This window comes from Triturus cristatus, chromosome 6, assembly GCF_964204655.1.
Source record: "Triturus cristatus chromosome 6, aTriCri1.1, whole genome shotgun sequence".
NCBI classification, from domain to species: Eukaryota; Metazoa; Chordata; class Amphibia; order Caudata; family Salamandridae; genus Triturus; species Triturus cristatus.
The window spans coordinates 1,799,102,812-1,799,120,694 of NC_140589.1; the positions used below are offsets into that span (position 1 = coordinate 1,799,102,812).

Here is a 17,883-nt window from a genome sequence, read left to right on the forward strand (position 1 = left end):
GTGGGACGCTGTAAGGTAGCAGTTCCACGATGTAAGAAACTAGGTGGGGGGAACGCACCTTCAAAGTGGCGGCTGCCAGGCTGCTGCATAGATCTGGAGCTAGAGCTCACACCTGATGTTCTGTAACCAAATTAAAACTTGGCTTTCTGCAAATTAGGCATGGCCAAGGGTACGTTTCAGTTGGTCTCTCTGCTTCGGGTTACCACTGTTCAGGCTGTCCTTCCTCAGTGCACAGCTTTTTGATGCCTTTTGGTCTAATGCGCTATACATTATACAAATACAGATTAACTGGGTTACCCAGACATTTTCACATTCAAAGATATAACTTGAAGCATCATTATTACCTATATAAAACAATATATTTTTTATATATAGAAAAACTTCAAAACCTGCTAACAAAAACAACCTTGAAATCATTCAAGATGAGTAAATGAAAAAGGGAAAAACAGACATATTCATATGACAAAAATAATGGATATTTGACACAGATTAAGAAAGGACAAAATAAGAAGAGGGAGAAATGCCACAGATAATGTAAATAAGATGACAGTCAAGAGCCAAGACTGAATATAGAAATTTAGCAGAAAAGAAAACACAGTCAGTGTTACATCTTTCAGCAGTGATCTTTACCACATCTTGAGAAATAAAGAGCTTATGCTCTTACTAGGTGAGTTGTTTCTTGTCATTTGATCTGATAACCACCTTCAGTAAGTCGGTATTTTTCAGACAAAGCAAAATTATATCCCTTCTTGTTTACAAGCCAAGTGGAATCTCTTTCCTGATTGACGTGCTCTTTGCTTGTTAAGTTCAGGAGATTCTTGTAATCGAAGTGGAATTCTTCTTGTACGAAGAGGCCTACTGATCTCCTCTTGCACAACATGTGTATTCGTGCCACAAACCAATTTGATTGACACTTGGCAACTTTATTAAGGATCCAAATTTTGTGGTCATGTGTTTTCACAGTGTTTCTAAATATCTTAAGAATCTTAACAGGTTGACTGAACTTGGACTTCCTCCCATCTCTCCTTAGTGACTTGATCCTGATCCAATCACCCACACTCACACCGGTCCTTTTCACCCCCTTTCTCTCATCATACCACACTTCCCTTTTTTCCATCTTCGCTCTCTCTCTCTCTCTCTCAACCTCTCTGTGCTATTAACACCATAATACACAACACCTCTTTTTCCTTTGAACAAACGAAAAGGAGCCACATCATTCGAGTAATGCGGTGTAAATCACAACAGCTTGTAATAATGTCTCTTTGAGTACATTCACAAATCTTTCAACCACACCATTACTCTCTGGGTGGTACAATGACGCCTTCTTATGCTTAATACCTCGCTCTGTCAGAAACTGTTCCACTGTCCTAGAGGTGAACTGACCCCCTTATCATACAAAATAGGCAACGGAAAACCCTCCCGTTCAAAAAGTTCCTCAGAGAATTCAATAACCACCACTGATTCAACAGAATTAACATCCTTGATCTCAGGCCATCTGGAAAACATATCAAGACACACCAATACGTACAGGTCCTGAGATTTTACCCTGACTGGGCCTAAAATGTCAACCGCAATGTGCAACCATTGGCCACTGGCTTGTTCCCTTGTTACCATAGGTTGCATCCTGCACTCCAAAATCCTATCACTGCACAAGCATTCTGTACAATCTCGAACTACTCTCTCAATATGTATATTGATGGCCGGCCAGCAATAGGCTTCTCTGATTTTATTTTCTTCATTTTGGCAATACCCATGTTACTAGCATTAACATTACTCACCAATTTGTCCCTCAGAATACATGGGGAAACCGATTTGCTACCCCACATAAGAAGACCATCAACAACAGCTAACTCTTCCTTGACCTGCCAATATCCTTCAAGTTCACCCTCTTAATCCTTCTTCTCACCCTAGCTACCTAGAACCTTTGCCATCACCTGTTGCCAACTCCTGATCTCTCCATTTACTCTCAGAAATCAAACGTTCACTGATCAACCAGTCACCTTCCTCAGACACATCAGTTTCACTACCACCCAGTCTGGAAAGACGATCAGCCAAAATGTTATTAGAGCTGGGTAAGTAAAGAACCACAAAATCAAACTCCTGCAGTGCCGCCTCCCACTTTCTTATTCGATGCAACACAAAATCAATGCCTTTCTTGGTAAAAACTTCTTTTTATGGCTTATGATCAGTCAACACATCAAACCTCTTTCTAAACAGACATTTGCTCAACTTACACACTGCCCATAAGACACCCAGAGCTTCCTTCTCCACAACCGAATAATTACATTCAGCCCATCTCAACGGTCTAGAGATAAATAAAATGGTCTTCTCCTTACCATCTACTTTTTGTAACGACACAACTCCTAACCCTTTCGAGCTAGCATCCGTCATCACATAAGAACATTTCGTGGGATCAAAGCTTCCCAGGTTTGGAGCTTAACACAAGCATACATATAAACTCTGTCCCAACCTTGACACCACACAAATTCACTTCCTTTCTTGAGTAGTATTACCATAGAGCAAGTTTTTGCTGCAAAATTAGGCACACATTTATTATGGAATTCAGCCATTCCCTGAAATTTTACCAGCTTCTCCTTGTTTTTAGGAGGAAGAAGATTATAAATAGATTATAAATAGATTTAACCAATGAAGCATTGGGTCTAATATCAGAGGCAGACCCCACATGTCCTAAATACTCAATCTCTTGAACATCAAATTTACACTTGTCTGCCCTAGGGGTAGGACCTGCTTCCAACAACTTCCTCAACACCACTCTCTACCTTTCATCATGTTCTTCAAGATTGACCGCAATGATCAATACATCATCCTGACTTTGACACCTTAAATTCTCTTCAGAATGCTCTCCATTGCCCTCTGAAAAACAGAGGCTGCAGAGATGAGCCTGAAAGGCATTCTTAAGAATTTGAAGGTACCAAACAGTGTGATAAAGGCCGTAAGTTCTTCAGACAAAGAATGAAACTTGACTTGATGGTCGGCCGAAGACAAATCTAAAGAGAGAACAGCATTCCACTTATGTTTGGAAGCGGATAGTGGTCAATCACCACCGCTTTGTTGATCTCTCTTAAGTCAATGCAGAGTCTGGCCTCCCCATTGGCCTTCCGAACCATAACAACCGGAGAAACCCACTCTGTGACTTCCACTTCCTGAATATTCCCATTCACCATTCACCAAAAGTTTATCCAGTGCCACCCTCATGCTTTTCCTTACCAACCGCAGCACATTTCCAACTTTTACCACCTTGGGATGGATACCCGCCTTGAGCTTTATCTGGTGTATATAGTTTCTGAGAAAGCCCAACTTCGTATCAAACACTTCAGGAAACTCTTTGATCCACCCTTCACTTCCTCCCCCCACCAACCTGACAAATGGCATCTCTTTCAAACACACAGATAGATTTTCATTGGGATCTAAATACACATGTAAATCATGTTGGTGAAACCAGCTAATCAGTAAGTCTCCTTTCATTGACACATATATTTTCCCAGGAATAATTCTTCCTTTGAAATCAATCGTACCGCAAAAATAACCCAAAATATCAATGGTCTCATCCCCATACCCTTTTGGCTTTATTTTGGTTTTCAACAATGCTACCTTACCTAACAAGTGCTGCTCAGAAAATGTTTTGGGGAAGAGAGTATTCTTGCCTCCAGAATCAAAAATCATATCCACAGGCGCATAATTGATCATTACAGTTTTAAGAGACCCTTCTACAGCACGTTCTTTGATCTGGAGAATGTTAACTTCGTCAACCACCTTCTCATATAAATCAACCTCTTGACTTTCTTCAGTTATTTTCCTGATTTACTGGTAAAATGACCTTTCTTTTCGCAGACACTGAAAGTATTCTTCCACCCTGGACTCTCTTTAAAATTTGCCATATGCTCCAAGATGACACACCTAAAACATTTACCCTGTAAACTTCTGAGATTAGAGGATTTAGGCACCGTGCTGGAGTTAGACTTACATTTAGTAGATTTGTTGCTCACCTCTTTGACAACATCCTCATCATTTTTCCCCAAAGACACATCTTTGCATTTTGTATCAACACAAGCTTTTGAGTGTTCATCCATTTTACCGATTGTAAGAACCTCCTGTAATGAAGCATTATCATTTTGCCATAAATTGTCTTTAGCTTTGTCAAGAGTGCAACCCAACATCAACTGATCCCTCAAACGTTCCTCTAAAAACACCTCACAGTTGCACGTGGAAGCCAACTTACGCAATACAGTGATGTATTGCTCTACTGACTCTTCCTGTATTTGCATTCTCCTCCCGAAATGATACAGTTCAAGAAAAGTACTACCCAACAATGCTACCTTACCTAACAAGTGCTGCTCAGAAAATGTTTTGGGGAAGAGAGTATTCTTGCCTCCAGAATCAAAAATCATATCCACAGGCGCATAATTGATCATTACAGTTTTAAGAGACCCTTCTACAGCACGTTCTTTGATCTGGAGAATGTTAACTTCGTCAACCACCTTCTCATATAAATCAACCTCTTGACTTTCTTCAGTTATTTTCCTGATTTACTGGTAAAATGACCTTTCTTTTCGCAGACACTGAAAGTGGTCTTCCACCCTGGACTCTCTTTAAAATTTGCCATATGCTCCAAGATGACACACCTAAAACATTTACCCTGTAAACTTCTGAGATTAGAGGATTTAGGCACCGTGCTGGAGTTAGACTTACATTTAGTAGATTTGTTGCTCACCTCTTTGACAACATCCTCATCATTTTTCCCCAAAGACACATCTTTGCGTTTTGTATCAACACAAGCTTTTGAGTGTTCATCCATTTTACCGATTGTAAGAACCTCCTGTAATGAAGCATTATCATTTTGCCATAAATTGTCTTTAGCTTTGTCAAGAGTGCAACCCAACATCAACTGATCCCTCAAACGTTCCTCTAAAAACACCTCACAGTTGCACGTGGAAGCCAACTTACGCAATACAGTGATGTATTGCTCTACTGACTCTTCCTGTATTTGCATTCTCCTCCCGAAATGATACAGTTCAAGAAAAGTACTACCCAACAATGCTACCTTACCTAACAAGTGCTGCTCAGAAAATGTTTTGGGGAAGAGAGTATTCTTGCCTCCAGAATCAAAAATCATATCCACAGGCGCATAATTGATCATTACAGTTTTAAGAGACCCTTCTACAGCACGTTCTTTGATCTGGAGAATGTTAACTTCGTCAACCACCTTCTCATATAAATCAACCTCTTGACTTTCTTCAGTTATTTTCCTGATTTACTGGTAAAATGACCTTTCTTTTCGCAGACACTGAAAGTGGTCTTCCACCCTGGACTCTCTTTAAAATTTGCCATATGCTCCAAGATGACACACCTAAAACATTTACCCTGTAAACTTCTGAGATTAGAGGATTTAGGCACCGTGCTGGAGTTAGACTTACATTTAGTAGATTTGTTGCTCACCTCTTTGACAACATCCTCATCATTTTTCCCCAAAGACACATCTTTGCGTTTTGTATCAACACAAGCTTTTGAGTGTTCATCCATTTTAACGATTGTAAGAACCTCCTGTAATGAAGCATTATCCTTTTGCCATAAATTGTCTTTAGCTTTGTCAAGAGTGCAACCCAACATCAACTGATCCCTCAAACGTTCCTCTAAAAACACCTCACAGTTGCACGTGGAAGCCAACTTACGCAATACAGTGATGTATTGCTCTACTGACTCTTCCTGTATTTGCATTCTCCTCCCGAAGTGATACAGTTCAAGAAAAGTACTACCCATAGGAAGGTAATGCAAATCAATTTTCTTGGTACAAATGTCATATTTATTCAAAGAAAACAAATCATTTTCCGAAAGGTTGGGGAGATGTTCAAAGACCTCCTGGCCTTCTGAACCCAAACAGTGCATGAACAAAGACGTTTTCTCTCTGCGAAGTGTCCCATATATGAGCATAATGTGCAAAAACTTTCTTCCATTTTAGCTGAGGAAGAGGAGGTTCACCCGGGTAAGAAAGAAAGAAAGGAGGTGCAGTCACGTTCTGCAAAATACACTGAAAATGCTACAAATACAGAGAGAACTTTGTGGGACTTCAGATCACAACTGTCCAAAGTTTAAACACCACCCATCTCTATGCAGGAGTTGCCCACATCTCAATAGAAGCATAACGTGAAACACAAATAATGAACAGAGATTTACATATAAATATGCATTATTAGGGACTTTGTATACCGAAACCGAGGTGATGACTCGTCACACAACAGTTCTCCAATTGTAATGGCTGTGTTGAACATCAGCTGTGCGCCTCAGTGTGAGCGCACAATGCACTTTTAAAATAAACAAACATCCACTGTGAGCATCAGCGTGAGGGCCTGACGCACACCCAGAATCAAATGATGCCGGCTGTGAACTCAAATGACTTTCCGACTGAGCACATCAGCGTGAGAGCCTGACGCACTCCGGAATCAAATGGTGTCAGCTGTGTAACCCAGATAACTTTCCACATGAGAAATCTTCAAGGGTAATAGCTGTGTGCATTACCGTGTACACACAATGCTCTTTAGAAAATAAACAAGTGTCAGCTGTGCACATCAGCGTGGGAGCCTGAGGTGCACCTGGAAACAATTGGCATGGGCCATCTGAAGTCACCACCGGCCCGATCCAAAATGGCCATTGTGAACGTAATACAGCGTGCTTCGTGTGTGCGTGAAGTAAGGAGGTCACAGGCGCACTTAGAGGACTGGTTGTGCCAAGCGCGAGACTGGTCACTGGTGAAGTTGATCTCGCTGAGCCCGTGGCGCCTTCAGCAGCCTGAACTCGAGCCAGCAGTGTGCACGGCTCACAAGACTCATTACCAGTCAAGCCGGGGCTCGAGCCACTCACACGCACGAGTCACAACAACCCCCAAAACAACCTAGGAACAGCTGCAACTCACCATCAGAGTCGCAAGAGCTGAGAAATGTTCCCATTTCAAGGGCTGTAAGAGAAGAAGCAACTCTCCACCAACTCGCCTTTCCACAAATGCATCTCCGACTCGCGAGGGTGTTATAACAGGGGCTACAGTCCTGTCTCTCAGCAGTAACACCCGTGCCACATCAGAGGCTATGTGGTAAGATGAAATGCATGTTTCTGTAGTCCTCTGATGGGGGATAGCTTCTTCTCTAGTCCAGTAACAGATGAATAGTGCTTAGGTCTCTGCTCTGCTACACAGGAACATCACTTTTGTCGCTTGTCGCCAAAATGTAAAATTGAGCTGCATCCTTGTAATAAGACGGACTCCTCTGAAGTAATGATAGATGCAGGTTTATTAGGTACCGCAGTAACAGAGACCCCATCCACAAGAAAGCCAGGTCCAATTGACTCTTTCTCAGAAAACCACACTCCAACATAACCACCACCCACATTCTGATCCCTTACATCATCACTTACCAGGTAGAATGTGTACACATTCATAACATAGTTATAGTCAGAGCATATAATAAACATACCACTTTGGGTATACAACTTTTTCCAAGTCTCTGCCTTAATTAGCAAACATTTCAATTCCCTTGCTTGTACAAAGGCTACATAGAAAAATAGTCCACCGGGAGCTCTATCAAGGAGCTTGTATGCCCTCACATAGTCCTCTTTGTTAAACGATTACATGTAAAGAGGTTTCAAACACTATCAGTATCTTATAATTGGTATATATCAACTTAAAGTTGACAAATACAGTTAATACACTTTCAGAAACAAATTCACATCGCTTTCACAGGACCTGCCATTTATTTCCTGTCAGTATCAAAAAAGGGCAACCCAATCTGCCCTTGTGGATTTGGGTACATTTCGAACTGGTAAGAGTACAAACAAGGGATATTATTATGTTATCTTGTCAGCATTCCATCCATCATTTGTTTGCTGTAACGCTTTTCGCCTTAAGTGGGATGGGTATGCCCACTGTGCCACTGGATTCAAGCTAGCCTGGCTGAAGAAGGGTAACATACCCTGAAACCGGTCCCAGGATGCTTGTTTCCGGGTCCAGGGAGGACCTGGCTTAGCAGTTCGGTCTGGACTGTTGCCATGAGGCACAGGGTCAAGACTGATTTGCATATGGCTGGGTCCAAACTGGGGTGGCGTAGTGGGCAAAAGAACTATGGATTTAACCCAGATCTTTTGACTGGGGGAGAATGTTTGCATTGTCAGCATTCCGTCCATCATTTGTTTGCTCTAACACAACTCCTGTAGGATGTGGGCCATAGTTCTTGAGCTTGGCCCTACATATTTAATCTGAGTCAATTTCACCAAGCACTCATTTCATTGTCTCTAGAACATCTTGTATTCAAGTAAGATACTTTAAGATGCTGCACATGAGGGTCTCAACCATCTGGGATAAATGTAAACTGACTACAGAATTGGGAGAGAAAGCAGCTGTTATTGCAGTTTGATCAATGAAGACTTTCCCTTTAGGCACCTCATGTTGTGCAGATTAATGAGCAGCACATTTAACAATAGAAATTCTAGATGGCAGCCGAAGAGAATGAAGCAAACCCTTTAAATAGGACACATTTCTGATAGGGACTCCAGTATAGATGAAAAGCCATGCTGAATGCAGAAAAGCCAAAGCCATTGGTGACCCGAAGACATACTTAGAACCAGTGACTATAGTTACAGATGTCTGAACAGCTAAAATACAAGCACAAATAAGAACAATCTGTTCAGTTACTAGAATAGAATACACATTCAATATGCATTGGCTTTCAACAATATTACACAGGGTTCAAGTGTAGCCCTCCACCCATATCCTCTTATTGTTTCTGGGACATGAACCATCAACATAATGTCACAAAGCTTTTTGGGGTATTTTCAAATGTTGGTTTTGCATTCATAAAATCATATAAAACCTACAAGGTTGTCGTCCCAAAAATGCATTTTTGTGGATGTAAGGCCACTTAAGTCCTGTTTCCTGTTTAAACTAGGTTTACATGTGCAAATAGTTTAGGCCCAAATAACTCTAGACCACCATGACTCTGGTCAAAGAAAATTCAGACAATATAGATTTCCAGCAGCATACAAATTGTAAAACTGAACAACAAAAATGATGCTTAGATGGTTGGAGTATGGCAGTCAGCCATGACATGTTTTCAGGATATCCACCTTTATATGTAAATTAGTTCTATTTAGATTCTTGAGGTACTATTCAAAAAGATTTTTCTGTCAGTTGGTATGACTTAGTCTAATCTCCAGAATTTCCAAGAGTAAGTCACACCTCATTCATAGAAGAAGCTTAGTGATTTGAACCCATTGTATGTACATCTATATTTTGCTGATTAAGTGAAAAGTCTGTCATGCGCCTAGATTGTACACCCCTTATTCAGTGGCAGAACATGATTATCTGTATTAATGAACAATTTTGCACTGGAGAATATGCGCCACACCTTTTTTTCGCTGTGTTCCTATCTTTGCTTTATCTATAAGAAAGAGTAGCAGAATAAGATTCATTTCTCAAATATAGACTCGACTTCTGAATTTAACAACGTACCATCTTTACGCTGCTAAGCTATAAAGATGTTCATTGTATATTTGAAGCACTTTTACTGGTCACACAAGGCTTTATTGGCTATTTGTCATACATTTTTATTTGTAATCTTCCAGTTGTTAAATGTATAGAGTAACTGGGGTGAATTCATGAAATAATTTACACTGTAGTACAGTATAAGGCTGTGATTGATTTTATTGCGAAAACATCACCATTGCCTGATTTGTCTATTACAGGAAAGGGTTGGGGGGGACCCAGGCTCTGGCATCAAATTGAAGAAGAGAAGGAGAAATCTGAAGATGATCACCAAGCCATACTGAAAAGTCTGGAGGAAATCAGGAATAACCAACGGGTGAGTGAGTACTGCGCCATGTGGTAGAGCCTCATAAATAGGTAGGTCAGGACAGCAAGTCTGCAGTGTTCAGCTTCCCATTTAAAAGTGCTAGGTGGTACTGGAGTTCTCCAGTTTTGTGCAATATCCCTATTTCCTGAACCCAAACTCAATTTTGATAGTCTTTTCATAGCGTGTAAAGCCTTCATCATTTACGGCATTAGGATGGCAATTTTAAAAATTGAATTAAATCGGGCAACCAATAGTCTATTGTAGTATGTTGATTATAGCTTCCCAGAGAGGGCAGATAACCCTGCATGACCAAGTTGTGTGCATGAAATGACCCACCTCAGATCTGCAAGTCAGGCACGATGGGTCAGGATTACATAGTATTCTCCTTAGACGATGTGGGGTCAGGTAGACACAGCGAGAATGAAATTGTATCAGGCAAAATCTAGTTGATATTGTGGCTTCCCTGAGAGCCATTAACGAAAGGTTCAATCTTCATCCTCCAATGGATCCAAGTCTGCCGACCAAGCTAGCCTTAGTTTGTTAAAATTATCAGGGTATTAATTATTATGGATTTATACAGTAACACTATTTCGCCCCGTCATCGGCATTTGAGATATTGTTAATTTGGCTTCAACAGGGCTGAATTCCAGGGCCCTTCCAATGCTAGTAAGGTATAGCATAATGGCATGCCCCAATTCTAGGTAGCAGAAGAATCTGGAGTTTTCAAGGCGGATTTCTTCTCGCAACTCATCAAAGGATTTCACTATAAGTGGATCTTGCTGTACTTCCCAGGGCCGAGATACCCAGTTAAGGGAAGCAATCTGAAGGAACTCATTGCCCAGCCACAGTGATGTCTCAAGGGTAGTTTTGTTATGCAAGTGTATTTGTAAGAATTTGGTCTTCCAAGTATCAAGTACCACGCTAGTGGCCAGGGGAATCCTTTGAAGAGGGTTCCCTCCATGGAGGTGGTATCAGAAAGCGAAGTTATCTGCAGCCCTCAATTCTGATCGATAAGCAGGATCTGTGGTGGGTCCTTATCTCCAAGGAAAACAAAAACATATATCCATTCATAATTAACAATGTATCCAGTTATTAATAACAAGTTAGAGTACAACCTTTAATAAAATATTAGTTTTACCTTACCAAGTCTACCATTGTGTGTGGATTTGCAGTATTTGACAATGGCCTCATGGGAATTTCCACCCAGCTTTTACAGCGGCGAGGGGGAGGCCACCAGAAAAGGGGAAGGGGAGGTCCTCCGCCTGGAGAAGGATAACTTCCAGTGGTGTTTAGTAATTGCCTCAAGGACAGTTTGGAATGATAGCCTCCTATTTAGTTTGATAGATATTACAAAGTGAGTTTGGAAGTGGAGTTGACGATCACCTCCAGAGGTGGATGCTTTGTGGCACATACCACGACCTAAGAGAGGAAGAAAGTAACCTGGCCTTAGTGTCTTTGCTGGGTATACAAATACTTTAGTCAAGGACTTAGACTGGTATCAGATTTTGTGGGTCAAAACAGAGAAACAGTATTAGCTCCCACACTAATATTTCAGGCTTCCTTGTGGGGGTTGGGGTAATGCCTTCCTTATTATCAAGCTGTCCAAGTTTTCATGAAGACCACTTCTCTCTTAGAGGAATCTGTTTTGACATTTACATGTTGGCTTACGTCTAGGCGATGACATAGGTGTATGTTGCGATAATTGCACTTAATGCTCCCTTGTCCTCCAGGGCGCACACCTTCAACTGATTACCCTGCAGTCCTGCCCATGTGACTTGTGCTCATATTAACTTTACTTTGGTTGTGCTAATATGAGGTGGTTTAGAGGTATGACCTTGCTTAGGCTCAGTTTTGCCACCTCCTTGGACCTGGTCTGTGTTCCAATCTCCTGTTCTCCAACTCACTTGGTATTCACTATGGGGAGGAAGAGGGTTTTAATAAGGCCAGTGCCACTGGAGCGGAGCCATTCCACCAATGTCCCATTCCGCAGCGCTGCCATACTCCAGTGACCAGTGCTCCAGTTTCTCATCACAGAGAAAGAGAAAAGTGGAACCACAAATCCGCTTGTGGTCTCCGTGACTACTAGGTGCACCGCAGAGAGCCAAGAATATACCCCCAGTGTAGAGTACTTTCTTCAAGTGTCATGCAGCCAGCATTCACTTCTGGTCCGCCAGGAGTAAGCCTCTTGAAGCAAGCTGCAGCCACCTTTCCTGGTGATCAGGTGACCTTTTAGTTTCAGGTCCTTTCAGTAGTCATGACATAAACCACTGCATCCGCACCACAGTGTTCTCTCTGACTAGACACAATGGAAGCCTTCCGATGTTTCAGTATTTCAGGCACCAGGAAACGTGGCATCCCCATTAATAGCAAGGGATGCACATTCAGTTTCTGCTCCTTTTGTGAAAGTATAAGGTTGTGCAGCTTGGATAATTTTTACTACCATTAGAAACTTTCCCCTCCTGAGGCGCAGCCGGGAGGTGTCTCTCTCTGTCTCTTTTATTTTCGAGCGCTCTGTGCATTTACTGCATTTTTAGTATCATTGATTGTGTGTACTCCTACCTGGGTGGTCCGCTTCGCTTGTGCTGGAGCGGTGTGGACAGGACGCTTTCGTTGCGCTTCTCGGCGCTGTGAGCTCCTTCCCCCTTTCCCGGCCTCCGGTCCGCCCTCGGCCGAGTATCGACGCCGAGGGCTGGGGTGCCGGTTATGGCGGCCATATTGTGTGTGGGGCAGGCGGGTGACGCGCTCTAGCAGCGCTTTAAAAGGAACGGCTATGGCTCCGCGCAGCGGACGCGTACAGCGGACGCGCCGGACCTGCGCCGGAGTCGTGCCAGAGTCCTGCCCGTCTGCGCCCGTCCGCGACAGGACGGGACCAGGGGCTTCGGACCAGATACCCACACCCATTGCTTCCGGAAAGGCTTTCCACATCAGGTATACGGCACAAATGCTACTCCACCTTAGACCACTCTCCTTTTCAGAATGCTCCATACATTCCTGGCCGTATCTTGAGGGCCCCTTCTTGTGCTCACATTGCAAATATCAAACCCATTTCCTAAACTCGTGCATTAAGAAGTTAAATATAAGTGACCAAACTCTATCTACAGGGACTAAGGGGACAAAGTGCATTCTTCTAAATACACGCTCCCTGCCTAGACATCAACTTGAGGTATGGGACCTAATACATACCACTTCACCAGATCTTTGCTTTCTAACAGAAACGTGGTTGAAACCTCACACTGTCCCAGCCATTGCTGTTGCGGTTCCCGTCAGCTATAAGTTGGTCCATTTGGATTGGCCAGAGAAAATGGGTGGTGGCTTAGCCATCATACATAAAGAACACCTAAAGATCATTATACTGGAACAGAAGATTAACCCACTCTTTGAGATAATAATTTTCAAAATGCAATATGCCACAGATAGATTTTGGAAAGGAGCCTTGGTTTATCCAGGGACTTCTACAGGCTTCTCCCTTGCTCTATTAGAATTTTTGGCCCCTCATCTTAAAGCAAACTTCAATGTCCATGTTGACAATTCCACACTTCCTGACACAATATCCCTGATTTCAGATCTATCCTCTCTGGGTTTGACATTGCAAAATCATGAGCCTACACATATAGGTGGACATCTTCTTGATTTGGTATTTACCAACTTTCCCAAAATACAATGTTCTCCTCCGGTTCAAATAATGTGGTCCGATCACTTCATTGTGGAATTTTTACTATCCAAGATGGAGAAGCCCTCCAATAAAAATTCTCTTCCACCTATCTGGCGCCGACAATGGCATAAAGTCACCATTGAGGATTTGAAAAAGGAATGGAAGCAGCCAACATTGACGGAGACAGACAACATTGAGACCATCTTAACAAAATTCAATACTTCTCTTAAAGAAGCGATTGATAAAATTGCACCTTTAAAACTACACAAACAATTCCCTGCTACCAAACAGGAAATATGGTATACCGAAGAGATCAGGGCAGAAAAACAAAAGTGTAGAAGGTTGGAAAAAAAATGGAGGAAAACACGAACTGAGGAAAATAAGAAAGCTCATCATGAGGCTCAGACCAAATACTATAAAAACATCAAACTTGCCCGTCGGAATAACATCTCTCAACAACTTGCAGAAGCGGGAAACCGATCCAAAGAATTATTCAAAATTCTTCAGGAGTTTATAAAACCCACTGCATGCAATAGCCCTGATGACTTTTCTCAACAATTATGTGACGATATTTCCTTGTTTTTTGAAAGCAAAATCAATTTGATTTATGATAAAATTCTATTGACCGCTAATCAAAATCAAAATAGCGACAGCTCCTCTCCCCCTCTTACCTTGCCCACATCTAATAACACCACACTTACGATATTCCCGGCAGCTGATTTGACCGCTCTTATGAGCCATATAAAAACTGGATCCCCAGAAGACTTTTTATCAGCTAAAATAACTGCCTCTCTGCAATCCCTGCTCGGGCCCTTCATTCTAACTCTGATTAACCACTCTCTTAGAGAAGGGTCTGTACCCACTGCCTGGAAAAAAGCAGTGGTGAACCCTATACGAAAGAACGCAGCAACTCCATGGACCGACCTCTCCAATCTCCGACCCATCTCCCGCTTACCCTTTCTCAGTAAGATGACCGAGAGACACGTAAACATTCATCTGTCAAAATACATCGAGGCAACGGAGGGCCTAGATTTCTCTCAATCTGGTTTCAGGCCCAATCACAGCACAGAATCTGCCCTCCTTTCAGTGACTGATAACATCAAGATGTCACTGGATGGAGGAAACTCAATGATTCTAGTGCTGTTAGATCTATCCGCTGCCTTTGACACTGTGTCTCATGATATACTTCTTGGTCGTCTAAGGGAGAGGGGAATAGGTGGGGTGGCTCTTGCCTGGTTGGAAAGCTTTCTCTCGGACCGCCAACAAGAAGTGAGACTGGGCCCCCACCGTTCAATCTCCAGGGAGCTTACTAAAGGAGTGCCACAAGGCTCATGCCTAAGTCCCACTCTATTTAACATATATGTAGCCCCCCTGGCGGACATTGTAAGATCTTATGGTTTCACCCCGGTGTCGTACGCTGACGACACCCAGCTTCTATTCCCTTTTAAAACCTTGACGCCCGCTATACAAAAATCCTTTGCGGACGGAATGAGAGCAGTATCCCACTGGATGGCTAACAACTGCCTCCAGTGTAATGTAGGCAAGACTGAGGTAATGTTGTTTGGAGAGGCCACACTTCTGTGGTCCCCGGAATGGTGGCCATCGGATTTAGGACCAACCCCTATCCCTAAACATACTGTCAAAAACCTCGGTGTGCGCCTGGATAAACCTCTTCTGTTCAAAGAGCACATTAACCAAGTAGCAGGTTCCTGCTTTCAGACCATTGGGCTGCTACGACGAGTCTTCCCATTTTTGTCAGACTGCTATAGGAAGACTCTTGTCCAAGCGTTGGTTACAAGTAGATTGGACTACTGTAATGGTCTACTGATTTCGGCAAATGAAGAACAACTTCAGAGACTACAGGTAGTCCAAAACACAGCTGCAAGACTAGTTCTCAACGCTCAGCCAAGGTCTCCATCACTTCCTCTCCTGACAAAACTTCACTGGTTGCCAATAAGACAGCGTGTAAAATTTAAAATCTGCTGCACCATCCACAACTGTTTGTTTGGCAATGGACCTAAATATCTAAAAAAATTATTCAAATTCCACATACCCAGTCGTGTTCTACGTTCCAGCAGTCAGCAACAACTCCAGATCCCAAGGATAAAAAGAGCCAGGCAGGGAGGGCGAGCCCTGTCCTATAAAGACCCTGTCCTTTGGAATTCTCTGCCCCTAGCTCTCAAAAGTATGACTAATCTTCAATTCTTTAAGAAGTCCCTAAAAACGTTTTTATTTGTCGTCTGCTAGGTTTCCTTTCTTCCTTTTTCTCTCTTCCTCTATTCTGTTTAATTGTGAGGCTCCTGGGTAAAACGTAAGCGCGGAGATAGCCTTTCGGGGGTTGACTTCCTGCGCTCTACAAGCATATAAATAAATAAATAAATAAATTCAGGATTTTTTGGGTGCCATATGCAGAACTTTGTTAAATCGCATGCGCCATCTTAGCCAATGCGCCATGACTGCTGAAACTTTCACAGTATGCAATATATTAAGATTAGACTAGAGCAGCGTGTGCTGTGAAAGCTGTAAAATAAAAATAAGGTGATAAACAAGCAGAACGTAGCCACAGCTGTCTATGTGTATATCATCTGTTTCGCCCTCTGTCACCGGCTAGCCACCCATATTCTAAGTTTACTCCTCTTGTGATTTGACTTCAACTCGCCTGTGACCTCTTGGGTCCCTACTGTCATTGTTGTAAATTCTCACCCTTCAAGCAATATAGGTTCACAGCGGGTCCCAAATGTCTCTACGGCTTGACCCCAGAGGTAGCAGTGTACCATATATTTCTGAGTTTGTGCAGTAAGCTGCAAAGTCCGAAAGCCAGTTGTAGATGCTGGGCAATGCACCCCTTCTCCATGCAATAGCCAAGCTAGGATGCTTAACCAAGAGCAAGGACAGTCCAGCGAAATTTCTACTGTGCTTGGGTAACTGTTTGGCATAACCCAATAATGCCATTAGGGCCTCAGGCTGCAGTGTCAGGCACACACTGCTGTTTACAGTTTGGAACAACCTGCTTCAATGCCAGGTGTAAAAAATCAGCTACAGGAGTGCTGCATCTTTCACACATATCACTGTCTCTCCCCTCATATTTATACATTCTGGCCAGAGTGTAGTAGACCTGGTGGAGAAAGTAGTAATGCAGAAGTCTATGTATTTTGTTCATGAAAACGTATTTTGTACACCGACAACAGTGTTTCCATTGTGTGTCTGTTAGTTGTGTACCTAGTGCCATCGACCAACTACTTCTGGAGTGATGCCCCACTTTGGGCATGTCTCTCAGGGTTGTGCTGTATATTGTGGTGACTATTTTTGCAGTCAATTCGGCAGTTGCCTACAAGGCTCAACAACCTTCAATTCCCCCGTTGCTGAAGATAAATGGAAAATGCCTTTCTCATCACTGCACGGAGCCTGGCATAGAGAAATATTGCTAGTTGTGGAGAGCGGCTTTTTGATCGATACTCCTCAAGGGTGAGGAATCTTAACCCACAGATAAATCTCCCAGTATCTGGATTTGCCTGTCCTGTAGGTATTGTACCATCAATGGTTCACTAGTAATTGGTAGTTTGGGGTTATCGTACAGAGTAGTGTGTGGGGATTAGAAAATATCTATGCCAGTCATGCCTAGGTTGTGCATTGCACTACCTGAATATCAGGCCCTGGTGTTGTGTGGGGGGGAGGGTGGGTTGCATGGTAGCAGTATTAAGCTTTTGGGGTTTTGCTGAGCCCAGTTCAAGGTTTTGGTGTGGTGCTTGTGGGAAGTTATGGAACCAGTCTGTGGCAAACTACACTTGAGCTATGTAGAAGTATATTTGTAAATGTGGTATGACAAACCCTTCTTGATCATACAGTCTCTGCAGCAGTTCCCAGCTGACTCACGTCTGCTTACCTGCCCATGTGAGTTTAATTAGTGAGGATTATAAGTGGTTGAAACAGCACCAGTTCAGCGGTATTGGGATATTTTGAAAGAGGTAGAGGAGCTGGGGTAGTACCACCATTGGGATGATCGCAATACAACCTGACGTTGTTATGGGCATTGTAGTCCATTAGTTAACATTGGATTCAATTGAAGTTAGTAGAGTACCATAGTTCTCCCTCAGGACCACTATCGGATTTTTATGGATCAGGATCCCAAGGTAATGAATGGGGTTTTCCTGCCATTGTAACGGATACTCAGAGAAGGCAGGGTTGTTATATCCATGATGGGAATCATGGGGGACTTGGACCAATTTATGTCAAGGCCTGCACAGCAACCGAATTCAGATGATCTCCAAAAGGAAAATGTCCAAGATAGTGTTGGGGTCCCCCACCGACAGCAGAATGTCATCTACATATAGCGATGTCAGCACTCTGCGTGTCCTAAATTGGATGCCTTTGCTGTAAGAC

At 42.7% G+C, this 17,883-nt stretch overlaps 1 protein-coding gene across 2 annotated transcripts in view; it reads left to right on the plus strand.

Moving 5' to 3' along the window:
• Window positions 1-17,883, plus strand: part of LOC146822031 (clusterin-like) — a 416,491-nt gene that overhangs the window by 66,169 nt on the left and 332,439 nt on the right. For both annotated transcript variants that reach the window (XM_085609414.1, XM_085609415.1), the window contains exon 3: window positions 9,745-9,860. In XM_085609414.1, the coding sequence (XP_085465540.1) occupies window positions 9,745-9,860 (116 nt within the window). The remainder of the gene's footprint in view (window positions 1-9,744; window positions 9,861-17,883) is intronic.